Raw genomic sequence first — 25904 nt, 5'->3', positions numbered from 1 at the left:
CAAAAATAGCAGATATACAAGCTCATAGCGCGGCACCGAGTGCCGCGCTATGAGCTTGTATATCTGCTATTTTTGAAAATTTGTGAAAATATGTACAAATCTTTGAATATATATATTTTTAAAGCGAACATTTTTAACTCAAATCGTTGCTTCTGGGGGGTCCCTGGAACAAAATATTTTGATGGGGGTCCGCGGCCAAATACATATCATTTTGGGGGTCCTTGACATGAAAAAGATTGAGCACCACTGATATAGAAACAAACGTTTTTCAGAAAACTGTTGGGATTTAGGAGACTAGAATCGGCTTCAGGTCTCAATGGGTTAACCCCAAATGGACAGAATGTTATTAGATGGCATGTAATTTAGACAGATGCCAGGTTCATTGGTTTCCCTGGTATCCCTAGTTTATTTGAGGCACTGCATTGTTCTCTCTGCACTCGATTTATAGCACGTGACTATTTACTTTGTTGACTAGAGCTCATGCTTTAGTCAACAGGATATGGTTCATTTATCAGCAAAATTCTCATGAATTCCACAGGTCACCCGAGAGGGCCCCGAGCCCAGCGCCGTCTTCTCGCCAGGTGGACGACGACGGAGATGACGAGCAGGAAGAGCCTGAGGACGTTGAAGCCGATGACGACCAGCTGATGGTCCCCAGGGTGAAAGTGGCCGAGGATGGCACCCTGATTATCGACGAGGAGAGGTCAGTGACCTAAAAATCATTGATTATAGTACAGTAGAACACTGGTTCTCACACTGGTCCATGGCGGGTCCCCAGCACAATGAGTTAAATATAGCATGATCTGTTTAACCACTTTAAACCTATATATTGTCTATTTGAAAATAGCTGAAGTAAGAGCGTGTAAATAAAACTAGAACCAGGAGACCTGGTACTGCCAGACCCCTAGTGGTTGAAATCTGAATGGCCGGGCTTCGCATGACGTGTGTCCCTTCTATGTCCCTTCTATGACGAAAGGGGGACAGACTTTTTTTGGCTGGGGCCGGGGGACAAAGTGACATACCATGTATGGACAAAACAGATACAAAGCCTCATGTAAGCCCGACCCCTTGGGTCTGGCAAACATAATACAAAAATTACAAGTTCAGGGTTAGTACCACCTCCTGAGCAGGACCCACAGTATGTCTTTTCTGAAACCAAGCCGTTGTGTATGGAAACAAATCCACAACCCTGAATCCAAAACAAATCCAGAAATATGTTACACAGCATGATGACACAGTTGTTGTGGAAAAGAGCCGTGAGAGTGTACAACCAAATGGACCCGTAAGGGTCTGACCGTTTATAGACTGCTGTCTGAAGCAGTCAATGCCAGGTATTTGTATCTGTATTGTGAGAGGATGAGGGGAAGCAGATGTCGCATACAAGGGCTTGTTTAGTCAAGGGTTCCCACGGTCATGAAATTCATGGAGATATTTTGACATTTGGTTTTCCAGGCCTGGAAAAGGTTTGGAATTAATCAAATGTTTTGGAAAATGTTTGAGAACCCTGTTAGTCACGCTTTTTGTCAAACTTGTGTCTCAGCTTGACAGTGGAGGTCAAGAGGGCGAAAGGACCGAACCCAGCGGACGGCACAGACCCCATCTTCGAACGTGGCTCCACCACCACTTACTCCAGCTTCAGGAAAGGGAACTACACTAAACCCTGGACCACTGAAGGTCAGTCTCATACAGCCACGCTGATTGGACTAGAATGCTTATAGATGCACATTTTTGCTGCTCTTAAGGGTGCAACTGACCATTATTTTCTTGATGATTATTAAAATTCTAGTTATTATTTGGGTTTTTCTCATATAAATGTGAAGAACAAGTTGTACAACGGTGTCATGCAAAAACATTGCTGATCTACAAGCTCACAGTGTGTTCCGATCCGTCAAGTTGTGAGCTTGTAGATCTGTTTTTTTTTTGTACATTTGTCTTTAATAAAATGCCCAAAATAGGGATAGTGTTGCGGTCCTATTGCATTTAAAAAAGCCAAGACAATAAATCCACACACCAGTCTTTTACTTATACCATTTATTTTCCTTCCATCAGAGACAGAAATGTTCTTCCTGGCTATCAGCATGGTGGGGACAGACTTCTCCATGATTTGCCAGTTGTTTCCTCACAGAGCTCGATCACAGATAAAGGTCAGTGGAGATCTGAACAAATGCTATAAACGTATTTAACATTGTTATAAAGTGTCTACAAGACGACTGCACTGAATATATATCGGCACACATTCTTACGTAACATCGCATTCATTGCGTTTTTTTAACCTTGCAGCACAAGTTCAAGAGAGAGGAACGAGACAATTCCTGGAGGATTGACAAGGCTTTCAGTAAGTATTTTAATTGCAGATAGTTGCTTTAGCAACTTTTATCTCGCTTTGTTGTCGTGCAGTGTTCTGTTCTGGCAGCGATTGTTGTATGTCTGCGTGTGCAACTTCAAACAATTGTTGTTTTAATTCCGCTTTAGAGATAAAATGGGCAAATATTGAACCTTATGCCACTGTTTCCCAACCTGGGATCCACTTTCAACATGGCATCCCTATTTTCAAGCTCACGATGCGTTTTACTTGTGGATCGGCTATTTTCGCTATTTGTTGTACGAGAACCATATACCGTAGTGTGTTTTTGTGTGTGTGCATGTGTGGGAGGTCTCAGCTCTTGTCAGATGTAAGAAGGGGAGCCTCCATGGATAAAAGTTTTGGAAGCACTGCCTTATATCAGTGGTTCTCAACCTGTGGGACTTTTAACACATTGATATTTTCACTGCCTATTGTTATTCATGCCAGAGATTTTTCAATGAAAAAAAAAAAAGTACTCAGGATCCGAGATACAACATTTTAAAGTTTTAAGTTAACAAGGAAGTGGATGAGAGTAAAGATCTTCGAAAATTCATATCTCCTTGGTCTTTGGGTAAAAAATAAATAAATAATAATAATTTTATTTTTTTTGCTAAAATCGAGTTAACTCGATCTTGGCAGTCAATGTGTTAAAACAAACAAAAAAAGACCATTGCTGTGTTAAAAGTAATCAACAAACTATACTATAAAAACTAGTCAAACATTGGCCAAATTGTCAAATACTATAAGAAAGAGGCATTGTGAGCTTGTAGATCAAGCTATTTTCACCATTCTTATCTGTGCAACTCAGTCTAACTAAATGTAATGCCTCAAGTCCTACAGTTCTAAGTGCTTGTCAGGGTGGGGGGACACCAGTTCAAATATTATTTTAGGCGGTCCCCAGTTCAAATGTGATTATTTTGTGGGGGGGTCTCCAGTTCAAATGTGATTATTTTGTGGGGGGTCTCCAGTTCAAATGTGATTATTTTGGGGGGTCACGGCCTGAAAAGGTAGAGAACCACTGCCTTATACAACAGAGCCGATCTAACTTGTTACGTTTCCTGTAGAAGAGAGGCGTAAGCTGGATATAGAGTTCTTCTCCAAGCTGCTAGACAAGATCCTCGAAGTGCAGAAATGCAAGAAACCCAAGTCCAGGGAGAAGAAGACCAAGCCGCCCAGCGAGGAAAAGAAGACGAGGAAACGCAGCAGGAAGACAAAAGGTAACGAAGCCAGTTGAACATCATGACAGTTCAATAAGACCAGGTGTAAAATGGTTTGGATTTAATTAACCCATTAAGACCTGGAACTGTGTCATTTTTAGATTTGAGCTAAGAAGCATTATTTTACACTTTGGGCTATTCAAAAATAGCAGATATACAAGCTCATAGCACGGCACCGAGTGCCGCGCTGTGAGCTTGTATATAATGTTAACATTTTTACAGACGGGACTGTTTTACATAATTAACCCTCTACAGACCAATTTCTCTGGATTTTAGCGCCATTACATGATGAATTACTAATAACTTAAACCCCCCCTCAAATACGCTATGAGCTTGTAGATCTGCTATTTTTGAAAAATCGTGAAAATGTGTGCAAATCTTTGAATATATATAAAACTGATTCTGATTCTGATATATATTTTTAAGTGAACATTTTTAACTCAAATCTTTGCTTCTGGGGGGTCCCTGGAACACAATATTTTGAGATGGGGGGTCCGCGGCCAAATACATATAATTGTTGGGGGTTCTTGACATGAAAAAGATTGAGCACCACTGATATAGAAACATAAGTTTTTTTCAGAATACTGTTGGGATTTAGGAGACATGTAGAATCAGCTTCAGGTCTTAATAATGGGTTAATTCAGTTAGGTTGGTGCTCAGATTTATGTTTTCCCTTGAGTTGGAGCAAAATACTGCATAAACCCAAGTTTAAATATGGAAATACAAGGTTTCTGCCTGACGGCAACAATATAATCCTTCCGTGCATCTATCTATGTACCTTGTGCTTCCAGGAAAGAAGGCAGAGAAGAAACTGAGTGATGTAGAGGAGGAGGAGGAGGAAGAGGAGAATGGAGTAGCTGACATGGAGGAGGTGGAGGGAGAGAAGGAGAACGAGGACGTGTCTAACGAGAGAGGGACTCCTGCTTCCCCGCAGAAGAAAAGGAAACGCAAGAAGAAGGACGACGACGACGAGTCGACTGAGAAACCCAGCGAGAAGAAGAAGAAAAAGAAGAAGAACAAAAAAGACGAAGAACAAACCAATGAGCAAGGTACAGGAGTTCCACAGTTCCTTTCCTTTTCACAATGTCATTATTGACTACAAGCAGTGGTTCTAAAACTTTTTCGTGTCAAGGACCCCCAAATTGCTATGTATTTTGGCCGGCACTCGTTGCCGTGCACTCATTTGAGTGAGTGGCACCCATGATGTCACACACAAACACGGCCCTGGCCCGTGGCATTTGAACCCGGCCCGGCCTGGCTTGGCACCAGCCCGACGAGGGTCTGCAATTTATTAGCCCGACCCGAAGCCATCTATATGAACCTAATCTTTCTCTGATGTGCACTTTCGGTGATGTACTCACTCGCGCTGACGCATGCAAACACGGAACACACGTGTCCCGCTGTAGTTTTGTTAAACATAACTACACGTGCCACCAACAAAAAATGCTCACATGGCCTATTAATGGGCTACCGCGTTCCTAACCGACTGTCAGTTACCATGTACAGAGACACATAATTCAGCAGCATGTCATGTCATGGAGTTGAGAATAGGCTAAAGTTAACTTGATCCAGCCGCAAATGATAAATGTCAACAAGCTGCATTGCATAAGAAGAATGCATAGAAACAGAGAGCATGCCATAAAGAATAAACATGATCCAGCACCAAGTAATTAAAGTATTATGATCCATCTTGCTTTATTTGTTCTGATGTTTTGTGAACTGTTAAGAATGATCTTTCAAACGTTATATCACCCAAAACATAAACAGCCATTTAACTATGTAGGCATGGGATACTTTAATGAGCCTTTATATGAGCCTCATGCACTGTTTATTTTGCTTCAGGAGCTCTGTGTGCGTCCCCTTGTCCAACAAAAACATTGTCAGGCTGTCAGACGTTAAGGAGCCTCCTTATTATAACGTAACACAGACTCGTCTCCTCTCCCTTTTATTGTCAGTGAAAGGAGAGCAGGTTCAACTCACTGCGATGGTTGACAAATTGTGATGAGACCAAGCCTGGCCCGTGCCAGAGCATTCTTTCAAAGAATGGCCCGCTGCCTGGGCTTGTAGACCTTTAGCCCTCTCTAGTGGGGCTTAAAGGTACTGCAAGGGGGGGTTGAAAAAAGAAAAGACAAAAAGAAAATAGTGCAAAAGTGATTTAAAAACTAAATGTTTTTGATTAAAGAAAGAAGTAAAATGTTGAAAGGAAAAGTTTCAAATGTTAAAAAATATATGCTGCAGTTGATTGTTTTTTTAAAATTCATATCTGAATTGCATTTTGAGAAAAATACAAGCTACAGTTTAAACGCAAGTTATGTTAACATGTTCAAATAATTATGTAGAAAATATTTGAATGCTATGAGCTGTCTGTGTTTGCTAGAATTAATAGTACAAAGATGAAATAAGTTATGTTCAAGTGTGTTTAAAAAAAAGCATTGAAGGAAAAACAAATGCAACGATATGTGCTGATTGTCTTGTTTAGGCTATTAAATGTTGAATGTTTGGAGTTGGTCATGTGTGTTGTGTGTCTTGTAGCGTCTCAATCTTTCTACATGGGGATCATATTTCTTTCATTGGTCAAGGGGGGGGGCCATCATAAAACGTTTGGGAACCACTGGGGACTACAGCTTAAAATCAGTTCAGCATTGGGCTTCAGTCATTGAGTTTTTTTTTGTTTTGTACATTCAGTTGAGGCATGTCTGCCTGAAGCCGGGGATGCAGCTCTGCCCGAGGAACAGTCAGCTATGGACAGGTAATGTACCTACACTTTGAAAACATGATGAACTCATACTTTCAACTTGCTTTGGCAGCACCATTTTTTTACAAAATACATTATCCCATGTACATGTAGTTCTGGTAAGACCGAATCTGTGACGGCCGCCAAGGGCGCTGTAATCAAACCGGCGCAACTCTTGCGCGGCAGAGCGCCAAAGCCACTCGTACCGCTGGGCCGTAAGTGGGGTAAGAAAGGGCCGACGCCTTCTACCAAGGACCCGGCTGCAGGAGGAAAGAGCTCGGCTGATGACAAGGTGACAATTGAAAATCCAATGGGCCATATTCACGTGTGTGTGTGTGTGTGTGTGTGTGTGTGTGTGTGTGTGTGTGTGTGTGTGTGTGTGTGTGTGTGTGTGTGTGTGTGTGTGTGTGTGTGTGTGTGTGTGTGTGTGTGTGTGTGTGTGTGTGTGTGTGTGTGTGTGTGTGTGTGTGTGTGTGTGTGTGTATAAATAAATAAGTATGTATGCAGTGATGGAAAAAGTACTCAAGTTCTTTACTTAAGTAAAAGTACCAATACTACAATGTAGAAGTACTCCGTTACAAGTAAAAGTCCGTAATTAAAATTTACTTCAGTAAAAGTACAAAAGTATTGGCATCAAAATGTACTTAAAGTACCAAAAGTAAAAGTACTAAATATTTGAAAATAGCAGATCTACAAGCTCACAACACGTCGCGATGCGACGCGTTGTGAGCTTGTAGATAGGCTATTTTCAAATAGCCTATGTATAAAATAAGGTTAAAGTGGTTAATGTATGTTTTATAATGTAAACATTTATATCTGAATAGCAACTAGTAACTAAAGTTTTCAAATAATTGTAGTGGAGTAAAAGTACAATATTTGCCTCTGAGATGTAGTGGAGTAGAAGTAATTGTATTGGAAATTGGAAAAAGTAAAGTACAGATACCTCAAAATTGTACTTAAGTACAGTACTTAAGTAAAGGTACTTAGTTACTTTCCACCACTGTATGTATGTATGTATGCATGCATGCATATATGATGTAAGACCAAAATGGCCGCCACGTAAATATGGTCAAGCAATTGCTGATGCAAAGAGTGGCATAGTCTTACTGAAGGTCGCCCATGTAGGTTGATGAAGAATCGTCACCTTTAAGGCCAACGGAAGAGCACAAACAGGACAAGGGCAGTTCCTGCGAAGGTGAAGAAGAAGAAGATTCCACCGTTTCACCTCCCAAACCTACAAGGTACAAACATCTCCTATCTACGCACATACCTGTTTCCAGAATCGAAAAGAAAGGCCACAAATCACACTTGTAAAAGAACAGCCCCACAGTATAATTGCCAATTTGCGTGTTTTACCTAGGTACGGGAGACTGCCCAAACCTGTCCAGCACCTGAGCTATTCAGCCAAAGAGGATGCACTTTCTTCCGCATCTGACGAGCCGAACCCCGAGTCTGCCTCCAAGAAGCCAAAGCGCCTCGTCAAGAAGGCTGCACCGTCCAAGGCCAAGTCACGACCCAAGAAGCCACAGTTGGTGACCCTTAGGGCGTCTCAATCCGAGGGCAGTGACGACGAGGACAACGGTAGGGATGCACAATATTGACATTTTGGCCAATATCCAATCACCGATTAATTTCATGGTCAAATAGGCCGATACTGATATTGCGATAACAGTATGGTTTCCAGAAGGGTTTAGCCTATACCTGTTATAGATTAACTTTGATTCTGGGTGTAGATGCAGACTTTTAAAAAAACTGTGCATTCTTATTACCTGATTTATTAGGCCTGATGATGCACATAATAGTTCAACTTAAATGTAGTATTTTTTTTCACGTAACATTCTTCCAACTCGTTGACCCTTTTGAAAGCTTACCCAGTGAAGCTGATCGATCAGTGAAACACTGATTGAATCTTCAAGCCTTCATCTTCACAAAAGGCTTTTTCAGCGTCACATTCAAACATGCACGTATATATTATGAAATGCAATATTGGCATATTGTCTAAAACCGATATATTATTTTGATATTGGTTCGATACCGATATTGCATTTTTAACCCATTGAGACCTGGAACTGTGTCATTTTTAGATTTGAGCTAAAAAGCATTATTTTACACTTTGGGCTATTCAAAAATAGCAGATCTACAAGCTCATAGCGCGCGCTACGAGCTTGTAGATCTGCTATTTTTGAGAAATCGTGAAAATGTGTGCAAATGTTTGAATATATATATTTTTTTTTTAAGCGAACATTTTTAACTCAAATCGTTGCCTCTGGGGGTCCCTGGAACAAAATATTTTGAGATGGGGGTCCGCGGCCAAATACATATCATTTTGGTGGTCCTTGACATGAAAAAGATTGAGCACCACTGATATAGAAACATACGTTTTTCAGAATATTGTTGGGATTTAGGAGACATATAGAATCGGCTTCAGGTCTTAATGGGTTAAGGCCGATATTGATGTGATGACCGATTTAATGCGTCCATCCCTAGACCACCACGGCCTGAGTGAACCAGAAGAAATGGACCAGCAGCATCATTCCTCCAGCCCTCATGAGGACAGCAGTGCTCCTGTGTTTGTGCCAGTCGGCCTACGCTCCCCACAGCCTGTGGTCTCAGTGGTGGAAGAGACCATGGAAGAGGTACGAGACACTCATCCGCTTTATGTTTATGACACACATTCACTAGCCTGGTAAACCCTCCCTCCGGAAATCTCATTTCCATTTGATTCCAGGAGTGAGTCTGGCCTGATCGCCCATTCTGCAATATTGGCTGTGGGCTGGAGTTGGGCGGGAGTAATACCGTTGACAGACAACCCCTTCAGCCAATGATCGTTGTTCCCCTCCAGCCAATCAGCAGACCTCCAGACTAATGTGACGCAACGGGACTTTTGAGACGGCCATGCCCAAAATAGGTTGCCTTATTCGGATAAATGCGTGGCACTGCCCGCCCCTCCCGGTTCTCTAAATTTGTATTTTTAAATAGGCTCTGTCATGATTAATTGACCACATATATGAAGTTAAACAACTAAATTCTATCCAAACGATATCTTAAAAGTAAATTCCGTGCCTCAAAAAAGAAGTTTGAGAGCGTTTTAAAAACGAAAGTAAAAAGTGTAACTGGCCACAGAAACAATGGCGGATCGTTCCATTTTTGTCGGCTGCACTCGGTCCCATTTGGGCTCACTCGTACTCGCCACCTGATTGGCCAACTGTCGCTGTCAATCACAGAGCGATGAGCGACGACGCTGATAGGATCGGTTAGTTGGTAATTCCACTAGAAACTCCCACAATGGGCAATCAGGCCAGACTCACTCCTGGAATCAAATGGAAATGAGATTTCCGGAGGGAGGGTTTACCAGGCTACACATTCACTCCATGAGCTGCATTTTATGTTTGTGTCTTTCTTTCTGTTCTCCATTCCTGACACCATTACCTGTCCACAATGTTTATTAGTGTCTGGCGATATGAAAAAAATCAAACGTCACTATATTTTGGACAAAAAATAGGCTTTGTGCATAACTGTAGTCCCGGGTTTCCAGAGGGTGACATGTCCGTTTCCTGTTCCAGTTCATTTTCCCATAGCTTTGTTTTAATTGGCTCAGCAGTAGATTTGAACCCGGAAATGCATAATGACACCTTTTGCGTGTTTTTCCGGTTCAAATCTGCTGCGGAGCCAATCAAATGAAGCCATAGTTGCTGGACTGGAACAGAGAAAAGAAAGGTATGCCACCTTCTGGAAGCCCTGTACTACAGTCACGCAGAGAGCCTATATACCTAAATATTGTTATTGTGGCAATGATATTGTAGATAGCTCACAATGTGAGCTTGTAGATCGGCTATTGTCAGTATTTGTGACAGGCTGTTGAGTGATTACATCCAGATAAAGACATCACTTGTGTGTGCATACAGTATATCACAATATTACGATATTCAAAATCACCGACGATATCTATACAGTATATCACAATATTACGATATCCAAAATCACAGACGATATCTAGTCTCATACAGTGTTGATTTCGTCGACTAAAACTATGACGAAAAATGCTCGTCGACTACCTTTTTTCACTGACGAAAACTAAATAAAAACTAAATAAAACTAAGCTTTGACGATTAAAACTAAGACTAAATATATTGACAATTTCGTCAACAAATAAAAAGTAGACTAAAATGTTAGTGAGGGAAGTAATTTTATATTTGGTTGCACTCGGGTGTTGCATGCTGAAAATAGCCGATCTACAAACTCACAAGCTTGTAGATCTGCTATTTTCAGCATGCAACCAAGTGTAAAATCAGCCATTACGACGCCATCAAGGCACCGCCAAAATACATTTTAGTCGACTAAATCAACTGTAAATTTAGTCGACTATAATTTTATGATATTTAGTCGACTAAAACTAGACAAAAACTAAAACATTTCAGAAAATATGACTAAAACTAAATGGAATTTTATTCAAAAGACTATGACTAAAACTAAATCAAAATTTGCTGACAAAATCAACACTGGTCTCATATCACAATATCGATGTATTGCCCAGCCCTAATGTTTACGTATTATTTATGATTTCCCCCATAAGTCATCCAGTATTTTGTGTTTTTGGTTTTGTTGATGCATGGTTTAAACGCTCCATCTCCTCCACCCCCTGCTCTCTCTGTTCCTCCACACACAGCTTGATATCTCAGTCAATGTGCCCGATGTGCTGGGCATCTCCCAGGGTGCACTCTGTTCTGATGCCTCGTGTGAGCGGGCACGAGACAACGCGGGCACAGTCCCCTGTGACCACCAGTTGGACCTCCTGGTTGTAAGTGACCTAGTTCAGTGCTTCTCAAACTTTTTCATGCCAGGGACCCCCAAATTGATATATATTTGGCCGCGTACCCCCCATCTGAAAACATGTTGTGCCAGGGACTCCCGGAAGTAAAGATTTGTGTTAAAATGTTCCCTTTAAAAGAAATAAATTCAAAGATTTGCACGGATCTTCAAGATTTTTCAAAAATAGCAGATCTACAAGCTCATAGCACGGCACTCGGTGCCGCGCTATGAGCTTGTATATCGGCTATTTTTGAATAGCCAAAGTATAAAAGGTTAAAACTATTGTGATGCTATATTGACACATTTTGCTGGGGAACCCCCTCAAGTACCCCTGGGGGTCCCCGGACCCCACTTTGAGAACCAATGACCTAGTTAACCGAAATCCACTTAAATGTAGTGTAAAGTAGTTTTGGGATCCGGAAGTGGAGGATCAAACCGGTTCCATAACATTTTTGAACCGTTTCTGGAACCGGTTTATCACGCTGTCAAAGCTGGTAGTGGACTTAACATCTTATATACACTTACAATACTGATGGTTCTCAGACTTTGTAATTTCAGGGACCACCATCCATAACTCTGAGAGTGTACAAATGTAACCCATAAGGGTCCATTTTTACAGACCTGTAAGTGTCCATTTGGAACCCCCCTTAGGAATCGTTAATGTGAACCCGTTTAGAAGGAACCATTAAAATCCTAAAGGATCCCAACCCTAGTGGAGATCTAAAAGCTTGTAGATCTGAAAAAAAAAAAAAAACAATCGTGAAAATTCGTGCAAATCTTTGAATATATATTTTTCAAAGCGAACATATGTAACTCAAATCTTTGCTTCTGGGGGTCCCTGGAACAAAACATTTTGAGATGGGGGTCGGCGGCCAAATACATATCATTTTGGGGGTCCTTCAGATGGAAAAAGTCTGAGAACCACTGATATAGAAACATAGTTAAAAAAAAGAAAATGTTAGGATTTAGAAGACATTTTGTAGTCTTAAATGGGTTAATGATGTGTAATTTGTTTGCCTTTCAGGATGTGATTGACTTCATGTCGTCGGACCATGTGGAAGGTAATGTAGGACAATAATCCTGAGTACTCCAGACATTTTCACAGCTTTGTGTCAGAATATCAAAGGACTTTATTTTTCTTTTCGCTCTCTTTTATAATGTTTTAGTTTCCTCGGATGAGAGCTATAATGAGGCGGCTCAAACGCTGCTGACCATCGGCGCTGTTGCTCATCACTCTCAGCTGGCACAGACTCCTGCTTCACCGCAAAGTCATACAGCAGGTTAGAGACGGCAGCTACTAAGACAATTCTTGTATTCAACTTTGTGTTTTAACCCATTGATACCTGAAGGCGATTCTACATGTCTCCTAAATCCCAACAGTTTTCTGAAAAAAGTATGTTTCTATATCAGTGGTGCTCAATCTTTTTCATGTCAAGGACCCCCAAAATTATATGTATTTGGCCGCGGACCCCCATCAAAATATTTTGTACCAGGGACCCCCCAGAAGCAAAGATTTGAGTTAAAAATGTTCGCTTAAAAAAAATATATATATTCAAAGATTTGCGCACATTTTCACGATTTTTCAAAAATAGCAGATCTACAAGCTCGTAGCGCGGCACTCGGTGCCGCGCTATGAGCTTGTAGATCTGCTATTTTTGAATAGCCCAAAGTGTAAAATAATGCTTTTTAGCTCAAATCTAAAAATGACACAGTTCCTTAACCCATTCAAATCGGGAATGCATCTGTGCAACCACTTTAACCATTATTTTTATACTTTGGCTATTCAAAAATAGCAGCTCTACAAGCTCATAGCGTGTCACTTTGTGCCACACTACAAGCTTGTAGATCTGCTATTTTTGAAAAATCTTGAAAATATGTGCAAATCTTTGAATATATATATATATATATATATATATATTTCTTTTTTTCTTTAGGGTTAGGGTTACAGTGGCTTGCGATGTGCATCGCAACGTGTTTCGAGCCTGTAGATTCTATTTTAGCTACTTTTGCTCTGCACAACCCTGTCATGTGACAAAGTAGGGCATTAATTTATGAAAAACTTAAAAAGTAAAAAGATATGGACATACAAGGTTTCTGCCCAACAGCAACGATATGCTTAAAAGGAGTTATATAATGATATATTAATTGTTCCACTGCGTTGTATTTTCAGGAGCACCTTTCAACAGTGGTAATGAGTCTAGCAGCCATGACTTGGAGGAAGAAAGGGCCACTGGCACTGAGACCGTCACACACATTCAAAGCAGTGGCTCTCCTGTTGCGGGCGTGCCCTCTGGCCCCGTGTGCACAGAACCATCACAGACGACCGATAAGGACGTACCAGACACCGGTGTCATAGACGGTGGCTCTCAGATTGGTGACGGGATCAACGAGGAGGCTGGTGAAGGAACTCATAGCAGTCAGAAAACGAATGCCGGCGTAGAAGCCGCGCCCGATGTGGAAGCGTGCCAGGAGATATCCGAGCAGAACTCTCCTCCGACCAAGAGGCGACGTTTACCCAAGGCCAAACCTAAACCCAACCTGGGCAGAGCCGCTAGGTTTGCTCAGTCAAAATCGAATCAAGTCGAGGAAACGGCCACCGAGGCTGTCACGCAAACACAAAGCAGCGCCGCTCCTGCTGCAGCTGTACCTTCTGGCCCCGTGTCCACAGAATCATCACAGTCGACTGATGCGGATGAACCAGACAAGCCCATGGAATCGTCAAGTGTGACCATTCCTTCGGAACTATCCAAAGTATCAGTGTCAACCGTATCAGACTTTGTCCCAGCCAAACCCAAACCCAACCTTAGCAGAGCCGCTAGGTTTGCTCAGTCAAAATCTATTCAAATCAAAGAAACGGCCACAGAGGCTGTCACCCAAACTCAAAGCAGTGCCGCTCCTGTTACAGCTGTACGTTCTGGCCCTGCGTCCACAGAATCATCACAGTCGACTGATATGGATGAACGAGACAATCCCATGGAATCGTCAAGTGTGACCGTTCCTTTGGAGCTTTCGAAAGTATCAATATCAGCAGTATTAGACTTTGCCCCAGCATCCTTAGCTGAGTACACGGCTTCTACTGAAACTTCTACTGAACTCAGTGAAGAGACGTCTGTTAGTCAGAGAAACACTGCTGACATAGGACCTGGTCTTCAGATGGAATTGAGCACAGACATATCGGAGCAGCATTCCCCACAGAACAAGGAAAGGTTCTCTAATGTTAAACACAAACCCATTTTAGTAGAGGCTACCAGAGAGGCTATCACAAAGTCAGACTCTCATTCCCCTGAACAAACACTGACATCTACTGAGAACAGTTGTACTGCTCATGCTCAAGATGAAACAATAACTTCTGACGTAGCTGCCCCGGATGTTCAAGATGAAACAATAACTTCTGACATAGCTGCCCCGGATGTTCAAGATGAAACAATAACTTCTGACATAGCTGCCCCGGATGTTCAAGATGAAACAATAACTTCTGACATAGCTGCCCCGGATGTTCAAGATGAAACAATAACTTCTGACATAGCTGCCACAGATGCTCAAGATGAAACAAGGACTATAGCTGCCACAGAATGGCAAGTAATTGAAAAATCACCCGTCTTAGATTCTATTCTGGTGCAAGACACAAGTGACCATCCCACTACTGTGTCATCAATAGGAAAGTTGTCAGACAGTCATGGAGACGGTAATGAAGCTGGATTTGCATCTCAGAATAATAATAGTTGCTTCTCAGAGGATAAATCTGGAATTTTACCGCCTCAGGCCACAGAAGACTATGACAAACATCTAGAGTCCACAGAAGACCATGACAAACATCTAGAGTCCACTGAAGACCATGACAAACATCTAGAGTCCACTGAAGACCATGACAAACATCTGGAGTCCACAGAAGACCATGACAAACATATAGAGTCCACAGAAGACCATGACAAACATATAGAGTCCATAGAATACAATGACACACATCTAGAGTCTATTGGAAGCACCTCATGCACAACTTCAAAACCACACTCCACTGAGAACACAACAGCACAGTTAGAACCACAACCAGTTGACAATAATCGTCAGAAATCACCACAGTCTACCAAACTCATTGAACCAAATGCATTTGAGTTAGACTCTGCTCTTAGCCACTCGCCTGCAGAGATCTGTACCTCTGAGGAGAAAAAGACAGATGTTGAACATACTTGTCAAGGAGACTCAAGCCCAGGCAGCTCAAAGAAAGCTGTACCCCTGCAAAGGAGAACACGCTTCCCCAAAGTCAAACCCAACATAGCAGTACCCACCAAAACAACACTGTCAAGATTACAGCTCACAGAGGACACTAATAAACAATCAGAAAAAGGATGTGTGGACAACTCCTCGAATGTCAGCTCAGAAAAACAACCTGTTGAGCATTTGACACCGCCACAGTCTTCCTCGAACACAGTCGATCACAGGCCAGAAAGTCCCAGAGTCGCAAAGTCCGAAATGTTATTGGAGAAGAGTGACACTGATCCTGAGATGATCACAGAGTCTTTTTGGGTCATGGAAGAGCCGTTCACGGTGACAGGAAAAGCTCCTGAAACTCAAAACAGTGACAAAGTCACAAGTGAAGAGCCACAGAGAAGGGGCAGTACTCCAGATGAGAGGAATGCCACCAAAATGGTTTCTGCTTCACACTTAGAATCAGTGGCTGAACAGGATATCCCACAGAGGAGAGGCCGTTCCACTAAACCAGTCGACAATACTCATCAGAAATCACCACAGTTTGGCAAAATCATTGAACCAAATCCATTTCAGTTGGACCCTGCTGTTAGCCACTCACCTGCAGAGATCTGTACTTCTGAGGAGAAAAAGACAGATGTTGAACGTACATGTCAAGGAGACTCGAGCTCAGACGCGGGCTCAACGAAGACTGTACCCCAGCAAAGGAGAACACGCTTTTCCAAAGTCAAACCCAAAATAGCAGTACCCACCAGAACGACACGGTCAAGGTTACAGCCCACAGAGGAAAGTAATAAACAATCAGAAAAAGGATGTGTGGACAGCTCCTCGAGTGTCAGATCAGAAAAACAACCCGTTGAGCATTTGACACCGCCACAGTCTTCCTCGAACACAGTCGATCACAGGCCAGAAAGTCCCAGGGCCGCAAAGTCCGAAATGCTATTGGAGAAGAGTGACACTGATCCTGAGATGATCACAGAGACTTTTTGGGTCATGGAAGAGCCATTCACGGTGACAGGAAATGCTCCTGAAACTCAGAACAGTGAGAAAGTCACAAGTGAAGAGCCACAGAGAAAGGGCAGTACTCCAGATGAGAGGAATGCTACTGAAATGGTTTCTGCTTCACACTTGCAATCAGTGCCAGAACAGGATAGCCCACAGAGGAGGGGCCGTTTCACTAAAGTCAAACCCAACCTGCGTCAGGCCACTAGAGCCACACGGTCAAAGCCACAGCTCCCAGTAGAAACTCTCACCTGCTCCGAATCAACCGGACTCGTCGCAGGCATCGAAATGCAACCAACCCAGGCTTTAGATCTTCATTCAGATGAACAAATACTGGAAGATTCGAGCAAGAATACATCATCACAACAGTCTCTCTCCATCCCAGAACATTCAGGTGCTTTAAAAGAAGTGATGCAGAGTTCGCCTATGGAAAGCAACAGTTTAACAGCCAATGTCCTAAACACAGATGATGTTATTGTGGCTGAGACGTCATGGATTATCGAGGATCCATTTGTAGGGACAGACTATGTCCCTGAAAATCAGATCACGGACATGCCCACTAGTAAACCTCTACCCACAGAGGAGCCTTCTGCCAGTCAACAGAAGATGGTACGCACCAGTAAACCTCTACCCACAGAGGAGCCTTCTGCCAGTCAACAGAAGATGGTACGCACCAGTAAACATCTACCCACAGAGGAGCCTTCTACCAGTCAACAGAGGATGATACGCACCAGTAAACATCTATCCACAGAGGAGCCTTCTACCAGTCAACAGAGGATGATACGCACCAGTAAACATCTATCCACAGAAGAGCCTTCTACCAGTCAACAGAGGATGATACGCACCAGTAAACATCTATCCACAGAAGAGCCTTCTACCAGTCAACAGAAGATAAAAGTTGAATCTTTCCCAAAGAGGGGCAGCAGAGTGACACGGGCCAGAAAAGGCAAAGTAGTTGAACCAGAAGATGCAGCTACGACTGAAATTGCGCCTCCAGGGGAGGCAGATACCGGGGAGGAAAACAAGGTTGTAGAAGAATTACAACCTTTTCCTCAGGGAGAAACCGGCTCAAAGCGGACCAGGAGGGGCCATCCTACTAAAGATAAGACCAGTGTGAACCCCAGACGAGGCACCAGAGCCACAAGATCTAAACCACAACCCACAGAAAATATCTCTACAGGCTCAGAGCCAGAGACTGTCAACAAAGCATTGCTCCCTACTGTGGGCACCAAGTCAACCGCAACAAAACGAGCTGGCAGTGCCATTATGCAGTCATCCCCTCTACGGTCTGCCCAGCGCTCGGAACGTCAAAATCAAGTAAACCAGAGAGTCACACTGCCAGAGTCACGGATGTCAAAGGGAGAAATCGGCGAGGTTATGACCTCACCTGAATATACCATAGACAGTGAAATAGCCTGGCTTATTGAAGATCCTTTTTCAATTAGTAACACAGAGGCCATCGAGTTGTCCACTAAACCCGCTACGTCATCTACTAGTCCGCTGACAGAAGCTGGATCTGTACCACAAAGTGGCTTCAACCTGAGGCCTGCCAAAGAGCTGAAACCTCAGGTCAGGACAGACGCAGCTACCATTCCGGAAATCCAGTCTGCAGAAGATGTCTCCGCACGATCTGAACGTGGACAAACTGCCAGCGCAAGCGGTAGACGAGAGCCAACGCAGATCAACCCTGATCCCCTCCCATGGACACACGGCGCTGATGTAATCCAGGTGTCTGACTCTGACCAGGATGTTAGAGATCATACCGTTTCACAGGAAGGCCTTTCTGAGAGCAGGACCTCTGAGCCAACAACCAAGGATGGTCTGCAAGATTCACAACAGTAAGATATAGTCATACTCGTGGCTGCATTTTAGGGCAGCAAGCAACTATCGATTATTTTCTTAAATAATATTCTATCAATTACGGTTTCGATTAATCTACAATTGAGAAGCAATTATTTTGTATCTTCTTTTTAACGTATCAACAAATCAACAGGAAAAAAAACTGCTGTTCTTATAAGCGACTGAACCGATCAGTCTGATTGGCCACTTGAACCCTATTTTATAATTTGCCGTACAACGGCTTCGCGCAAGAAATATCGATAAAAATCGATTTGGTTATTGTTATTAGTGAGTAGTTGTGGGAATGTTAATTAAGATGAACTTTCTAGCTACAAATGATTTCTGCCAACATTAATTACAAGCCATTTGAATACTAGATGTCAGTGTTGATTTTGACGGCAAATTTTAATTTAGTTTTAGTCATAGTCTTTTGAATAAAATTCCATTTGGTTTTAGTCATATTTTAGTCATCTGAAATGTTTTAGTTTTTGTCTAGTTTTAGTCGACTAAATCTACAGTTGATTTAGTCGACCAAAAGTGTATTTTGGCGGGCCTTGATGGCTTATTAATGGCTTGATTGCATACTGAAAATAGCCGATCTACAAGCCAACACAGCCACAGCTGTGAGCTTGTAGATCTGCTATTTTAAGGGCGCTAACACCCGTGCATAAAATGACTTGTCTTTTAGTTCTACTGGATCTCTTCTCCACTACTAACCTAGCATTTTAGTCTAGTTTTTATTTGTTGTCAAGTGTTGTCTTAGTTTTAGTCATCATAGCTTAGTTTTTATTTCGTTTTCATTTGAAAAAAGGTGAAAACATTTTCGTCATAGTTTTATCAAACGAAATCAACACTGCTAGAGGTGCCTGGTAACATTACAAGCAAAAAACGGTCATTTCTTTCTCCTTCCACAGTGCTTATGATGCCTCCTCAGGGACGTGTGAGCGTGAGGAGACCTCCACGAAGGCTCCACACACTCGCAGGGCCAGGCTCCCTAAACCTAAACCTTGCCTGGGCACCGGCAATCGCCGCACACGCACGCAGTCGGTCCAGCATTCAACACAACAAACGCCAGGTTTGAGAAAACTCCCAACTTTATTGTCACATGACTATGGCTGTCAAGATTATGAAAGTTTTACTTGACGATTATTGTCTCTCACATCACTGTGATTTGTGCGATTTAATTGCGTTTCTGATGTTGATCATTGGGATGTTATGAATTCAAATTACATTACTGTTTGGCTTTTAGGGCTTTGTAAACAAAAGGTGCACAGGGCAGATATGACAAATAACTTTCATAACTTTATACTTGATATGAATAGTGGAAATAGCCGATCTACAAGCTCAAAACGCATCACATCACATCGTGACACGTTTTGACCTTGTAGATCTGCTATTTCTGAAAATGTTTGAAAATATACATTTTTCAACATTGAAATGATTATGGAAAAAATATTGCGATTATCTCAAATAATTGCGATTAGGCAATTATGTAATAATTTTGACAGGCCTACACATGACCGCTTCACATGTGTAAAGAAGTGGGTGAAATTATTTCCCATCATTTGTAGTTTGCTTGATGATGATGCAGACACACTTTTTCCTTTCCAGCAGCTTCCAGCTCTGGTGAGAAGGTAGCAGTGTCTGATGATGCTGTGGAAACTCTGGAGGACTCAAAACCCTGCCCTGACAACCAGCCACCAGTAGAGGATGCTACCGTAGAAGAAAATAAACACTGCGGTCCTTCGATTCGTGCTGTCTGTACTCTGGCCAGCCTGACCCAAACACCTGTGATTCGTTCTGTCTGTACTCTGGCCGGCCCCACCCAAACACATGTGACTTCTGCCGTCTGTACTACGGCCAGCCCGACTCGAACACCTGTGATTTCTGCAGTCTGTACTCTGGCTAGCCCGAAAACACCTGTGATTTCTGCAGTCTGTAGTCTGGCCAGCCCGACTCAAACACCGCCGGCTCTCACAACACACCCAGGAGGTACGTACTGTAGGTCTAACTTTGGTCCTCAAACATTTTCATGTCAAGGACCCTCAAACTGATGTATTTGTATTTGACAGCAAATCTCCATCTGAAAATAATTTGTGCCAGGGAGTGGACCTTCATAAGAGAAGATTTATGCTAAAAAGTTTTCAAAAAAATGTATTGCTTAAACATGTAACTTTATAATTTGTGGGACATAATATGCTATATAGTTACATAGTGCTACTTTAAAGTGGTTAAACTGATTTTGATGCTATATTTTGCTGGGGACAGGCTTTCTCTCCTGGAAATTTAGCACGCTGAAATAGAAGCCATTGTTCTTGCATCAATTAAAAAAAGTTTGAAATGGTAAATAGTGCATTTATATAGCAGCAAATGCAATTCAACAGTGAATAGTACATTTTCACAGTGACTGACATGTCCACAAGAAGATAGATGCTCAGTGCCTATCATTTTTTATATTGCACGATTCACATCATTTCATGTATTTTGTTTTTGTTCAGGGCTGTTGGAGCAGGTCCCTTCAGACAACGAAGAGCCCTTTTTCATCCTCTCTCTCACTGAGGTCCCGGTGGCGTCCACGGAGGGAGACATGCTCCTTCCTTATCTCCCTGATTCACCTGCACAGCAGCTACAGAGGTCAGTGTCTGACTGGTACCATGACCCATGTCTTGGGATGCATTTGTAACCAAACTTTTTTTTTTTACAGAAAATAGCCGATCTATGAGCTCACAGCGCGACGGATCGTGGCGCGTTGAGAGCTCTTCGATCAGCTATTTTTGCCATGTGACACCGTCGTTTGACAATGTTTAATAAATTGTTGAATCTCAATTTGACATTTTCACGTGTCCGTTCTTCAGTGTCGGCCTCCCTTCCTCCGGAGACGGTGGACACAGTTTGACGCTCAGCGATGTGCTTGTGACCGGAGAGACAGGACCTGACAGAAACTTCACAAGTGTACAGGATGTCGATCCTAGACCCACAGCATGTACAGTAAGTGAACTGACAAGGAACTAAAGGGCCGTCCACACCAAAAACAACAACAACAACCATAACTGTAAAAATGTAGTTAAAAACATTGCTCAAACTCAAATGTATGGTGGAATCCAACAACTATAAAGACAACGACGGTGGTGAATGATGTCGTCGAGATCACTTTCAGAGGGATTTAATGGAACGATTGACAGCCAATCAAAATCCATTCGAATTTACAGGCTGTCACACTCAGCGCCGCAACTACAGATTATTTTCTTAGCGATTATTCTATTGATTACGTTTTCGATTAATCGAATAATCAATAAGCAAGTGTATTTTTTTTATATATTTTTATTTTATCAACAAATCATCAACTTTTGACATGTTTCTTTTCAGTTTTGTTCTCCTTGCTCTCCCTCTCTGTGTCCCCCGCCCTCCTTTTCCCTCCTGAAAACTACAAAAAAACATTTCACCCACTTCTTTTCACCTGTAAACCTGTGATGTGACAATGCATTTTTTGAAACGTTTCAGTTTTAGCCTATAATGACATGCTCAAAGTAGGGATCGATTACTAATAGATTATTTTCTATAATTGATTAGATCAATAAGTTTGATTAACCCCAGGTAATCATCTGTGTGGATGCTCACATTATTATCGCTACAGTTATCTTTATAGTTTTCATTGTTGGTGTGGGCCGCCGTTGAGTCTGGTTACAGTTGTATTCACTAGTCACAAAATTTCATATTTTCTTTCTCAACAGAGTTCAGTCGTGCAGAATCCAGAGAACCCAGAAGGTAGGATGATGCAGGGACGTGCACAGATAGACTCTAGGTCCTCTTGACCAGAAGTGCCCTTTTGAAAAAAAATCAGTTTACAGCAGGGGTCTTCAACAGGGGGTCCGGGACCCCTAGGGGGTCCTCAGAGTTACTACAGGGGGTCCGCCAATTCTTTATTTGATATGATTTTTCTTTTTACCATAACCACTTGAAACCTAGCATCCCTTTTCTGAGGATAACTTTAGCCAAAAATAGCAGATCTACAAGCCCACAACGCCTCGCGCTGCTGTAGCTGTTGATTTGAACTTTAACCACTTTGAACCCTTTATACCTTTTTTTACTGGTGGCCCCCTATACTAGAGCCCTGGGGGGGGGGGTTAGAAGTATACTAAGAAGGGGGCCTCCAAAGAAAATAGTTTGTGAACCACAACCATAGTTGGATGTCTTCCAAGAGACTCTGCAATACTTCTTATTTTCGCACTTCTCTGTTGAAGTGCTGAAAGAAGTGTGGCTGTGTGAGTATTAATGTCAAACTGTGTGTTTTAACCAGGCGAACTGCAGCTGAAGAAGTCCGTGTCCAGAGGAAAGAAACAACCTAGCAGGTCCTCCTCCTCCAGTGCCAAAGACTCAGCGCAAACCCCTTCTTCCCAGACACATGATCCCACCCTAGAGCCAGAGCCTAACTGCCCCCCAGCTCAACCACAAACCATGGAGACCACCGCAGCGGATGACACCACCCTTACAGAATCCCATGTAGAGGTCGAGAAGAAAGACGCGGGTGATGTGGGCGACGGCAGCTCAGCAGCAGAACTTCTGCCCGATACCACCAGCAACACTCTGAAGAGGTGAGATGAATGTACAAATGTACATTGTCATGATTAACTTTATCTTTATCAGCATTTTTTTATGTCAATTACATCACTGGTTCAAGGCCTTTTTAGTTTCAAGGACCCCCAGTTTGATAGGCATTATTCCCATTTGATAAATTGTTATATTTTAAGTCTCGGGGACCCCAATGGACACTGCAAAATCCCCGTCTTAACACATTGGGTGCCAAAACCGTATATATACGTTTTTTCAAAAAGTCACGTTGAGTGCCCAAACCGTATATATACGGTTTTTGAAAAAAAAAAATTTTTGGAAATATATTTTTTTTCCTTTACAGCACCAGGAGATATCATTTTCCGAAGATTTAGACTCCAATCCATCTCCTGGTTAACTTATGACTTCAAAAGCCTGTATCTCGGCTCCTCAAAAATGGTTAAAACTCCTGGCACTCAGTGTACTCTGTTTTTAAAAAAACCTGGCACCCAATGTGTTAATATAACTCTGAGAGTTTACAAATGGAACCAAACGGATCCGTAAGGGTCCGTTTGGTTGCATTTGTACACTCTTGGAGTTACAGACCCATAAAGGATCCATTTGGTTCCCAACTGTCTTATCATTTAGCTGGGTGTCCTCTTCAAGTACCCCTGGACCCCCACGTTTTTTTCTTATTCTCTCTCTGTTCCAAGGCCTGGCAGAAAACCCAAGGGATTCCTCTCCTTCCTGTCCAACAAGTCCAGCGCCTCTCCGTCCCGCCAGGCCAGAGCGCTTTCCCAGGCGCCTCAGCTCAGCGCCTCGCGTATAGGAAGGAGACGAGCAGCCCCGACGGCGGCGGCCTCCGCAACAACATCACACGTAGACCAGAAGGCCCCGGCGTCCACTGCTCCCCCAAACGCAACACAACGAGCCGGGAAGGATTTTAAACAGAGCTTTCCTGACAGCCAGATGGACCCGGACCCAGAACCCAGTACCTCTCAATGGCCAGACCCTGAACCCAGTGCCTCCCAATACCCGGACCCAGAACCGAGTGCTTCCCAATGTACCGGTACCGTAAACAGGACAGCAAACGTTTCCTTACACACACAACCATCTGCTCCATTACAGCTGATGTCTACTGTTGATAGCTCTCATTCCATGCTGGAGGAGCACCATGACTTTGTAGAAGAAGACGTCGAGCCTACCAACGTAACGCAGTTCTTCTTAAATGACATTTTCACAGATATGGACGAACAGTGACAGCAATGGGGACACAGAGAAATAATTTGTTTTAGTTTTTTTGAATAATTCACAGATATTAACGTAGAAATATGACATTGGGGACACAATTAGTTCATACACTATAATTCATATTAGTGTATTAGTGACTGCATTTTCAGTTGAGGTGACGTTAGTCTGGCGAGTCGGAGATCTCTGCCTACCGCGATACATCTGGTGACATCTTAAAATGACGTTTAACTGGTGGGATGAAACTAGGTGGGAACAATTCAGATTTAAAAAAAAAAGCGTTGCAGAACCAATGCAAAGAGGCAGTCCGCGTTGCAGAACCAATGCAAAGAGGCAGTCCTTCATATTGGGACGCTATCCAAATTGGTTTTCAAAGCATTTGGTGTAGGTTTGTTAGTAGAGAGGTTTTCCCTGCTGTACTAGCCCCTACATTGAATTTAGATCAGGGCTGAAACTATCACTTTTGATTTATTTCTATTAATTTATTTCAATAACTTTTTCAGGTAAATGAATAATACGTTATTTTGTTAAATATCAACAAATCAAAACGAAGCAATATCAATTGATTTCTTATCAACTAAATCATTTAGTCTGATTAACCTCTTAAGCCCTATTTTATACTTTGCCTTACAACAGTGTCTTGCAAAATAGCTGATCTTCTAGCTCACAAACGTACTACTTTCTGTTATTGCATATACAGAAAGTAGTGTGAAATAAAACGATTTGATTTCCCACCCCAAATAAGATTTTAATAAAAACAACCTCTAAACGTTTGAATTGGTTTATTCGATTATAACTGTTGCATAATCTAGCCCAGAGGCGTATCAGTAGGTGGAGATCTCTGGTCATCTGTCTACATCAGTGGTTCTCAAACTTTTTCATGTCAAGGACCCCCAAATTGACACTTATTAGCCCGCGGACCCCCATTTGAAAAGATAAGCCAGGGACCCCCATAAGAGAAGATTTTTACGGCTCTAGCAGTGATTCTCACCCATTTTAATTTCAAGGACCCCAGTTTGACATGCATTAGGGCTACAGACCCCCATTTAATGGCATTTCTATCACTTGGACCGCAATTTATATTGTAAAATCTATGTCAATGTAACTCTGAGAGTGTACAAATGGAACCAAATGGACCCGTTACACTCTCAGAGTTACACACCCATAAGGGTCCATTTGGTGCCTAATCTATCATTTAGCTGGGGACCCCCTGGAACTCCCTCAAGTACCCCTGGGGGTCCCCGGACCCCACTTTGAGAACCAATGGTCTACATGAGACCTGGGTAAAGCGGTACCGTACCTTTCAGTCTAAGAGGAAGTTCTGTTTGACCACATTGCACAGTACATACCTACAGTGTTCATTTGAGTCTAAAGGAAGGGGGTGGGACGGGTTTGGGGGAGGGCAGTTGAGTTCCAGTTATGTTTCATGAAGGCTCATTAAATGTTTTTATTTTCTGTAACATATGTAAATAGTTTGTTTAGTATGTGCCTCTTGTGTTTTGTTTTTTTGTGGTGTGTATTGATATCAAAAGAAAAGAACAATAGAATTATCCAATTAAGACCCCTGACTTTATTTGCATATTTTTGCACAATTTTAGATAAATACCTCTAAACTTGGAGGAGTCAGTGGAAAGAAGTGAGAATTTAAGCATGAAATTCAAGAATTATTTTGCATATATATATATATACCGTATTTTCCGCACTATAAGGCGCACCGTCAGTGCGCCTTATAGTGCGGATGCGCCTTATATATGTATCAATATTGGTTCCCTCAGTTTCCGCACTATAGGGCGCACCGTCAGTGCGCCTTATAGTGCGGATGCGCCTTATAATGCGGTGCGCCCTATATATGAAAATAATACATTTATTGAAGGTGCGCCTTATACTCAGATGCGCCTTATAGTGCGGAAAATACGGTACATACATCATATATCTGCTTTGCACCGCGTTTCGAGCT

General features: G+C 42.4%; 1 protein-coding gene across 2 annotated transcripts in view; it reads left to right on the top strand.

Annotated features, from left to right (window-relative positions):
• The window catches only part of LOC311038211 (uncharacterized protein), a 34936-nt gene extending 9676 nt beyond the window's left edge, over positions 1-25260 (top strand). The window contains exons 7-28 of one of the 2 annotated variants that reach the window (XM_084047591.1): positions 539-703; positions 1541-1674; positions 2050-2144; positions 2281-2335; positions 3409-3561; positions 4353-4610; positions 6247-6310; positions 6410-6587; positions 7421-7536; positions 7656-7876; positions 8783-8931; positions 10962-11093; positions 12129-12165; positions 12271-12384; positions 13275-18150; positions 19066-19226; positions 19766-20143; positions 20650-20785; positions 21007-21139; positions 21883-21916; positions 22449-22743; positions 23413-25260. In XM_084047591.1, coding sequence (XP_083903717.1) covers positions 539-703; positions 1541-1674; positions 2050-2144; positions 2281-2335; positions 3409-3561; positions 4353-4610; positions 6247-6310; positions 6410-6587; positions 7421-7536; positions 7656-7876; positions 8783-8931; positions 10962-11093; positions 12129-12165; positions 12271-12384; positions 13275-18150; positions 19066-19226; positions 19766-20143; positions 20650-20785; positions 21007-21139; positions 21883-21916; positions 22449-22743; positions 23413-23959 — 8431 coding nt within the window. In that variant the 3' untranslated portion in view covers positions 23960-25260. Of the gene's footprint in view, positions 1-538; positions 704-1540; positions 1675-2049; positions 2145-2280; positions 2336-3408; positions 3562-4352; positions 4611-6246; positions 6311-6409; positions 6588-7420; positions 7537-7655; positions 7877-8782; positions 8932-10961; positions 11094-12128; positions 12166-12270; positions 12385-13274; positions 18151-19065; positions 19227-19762; positions 20144-20649; positions 20786-21006; positions 21140-21882; positions 21917-22448; positions 22744-23412 lie in introns of both variants that reach the window. The other variant, XM_084047590.1, reaches the window with a different exon arrangement.
• Positions 25261-25904: the final 644 nt, after the last annotated feature.

Source organism: Gymnoscopelus microlampas (genome assembly GCF_963454915.1).
Source record: "Gymnoscopelus microlampas genome assembly, chromosome: 21".
In the NCBI taxonomy this organism is placed as follows: Eukaryota; Metazoa; Chordata; class Actinopteri; order Myctophiformes; family Myctophidae; genus Gymnoscopelus; species Gymnoscopelus microlampas.
This window is presented reverse-complemented; position numbering and strand designations above follow the sequence as displayed.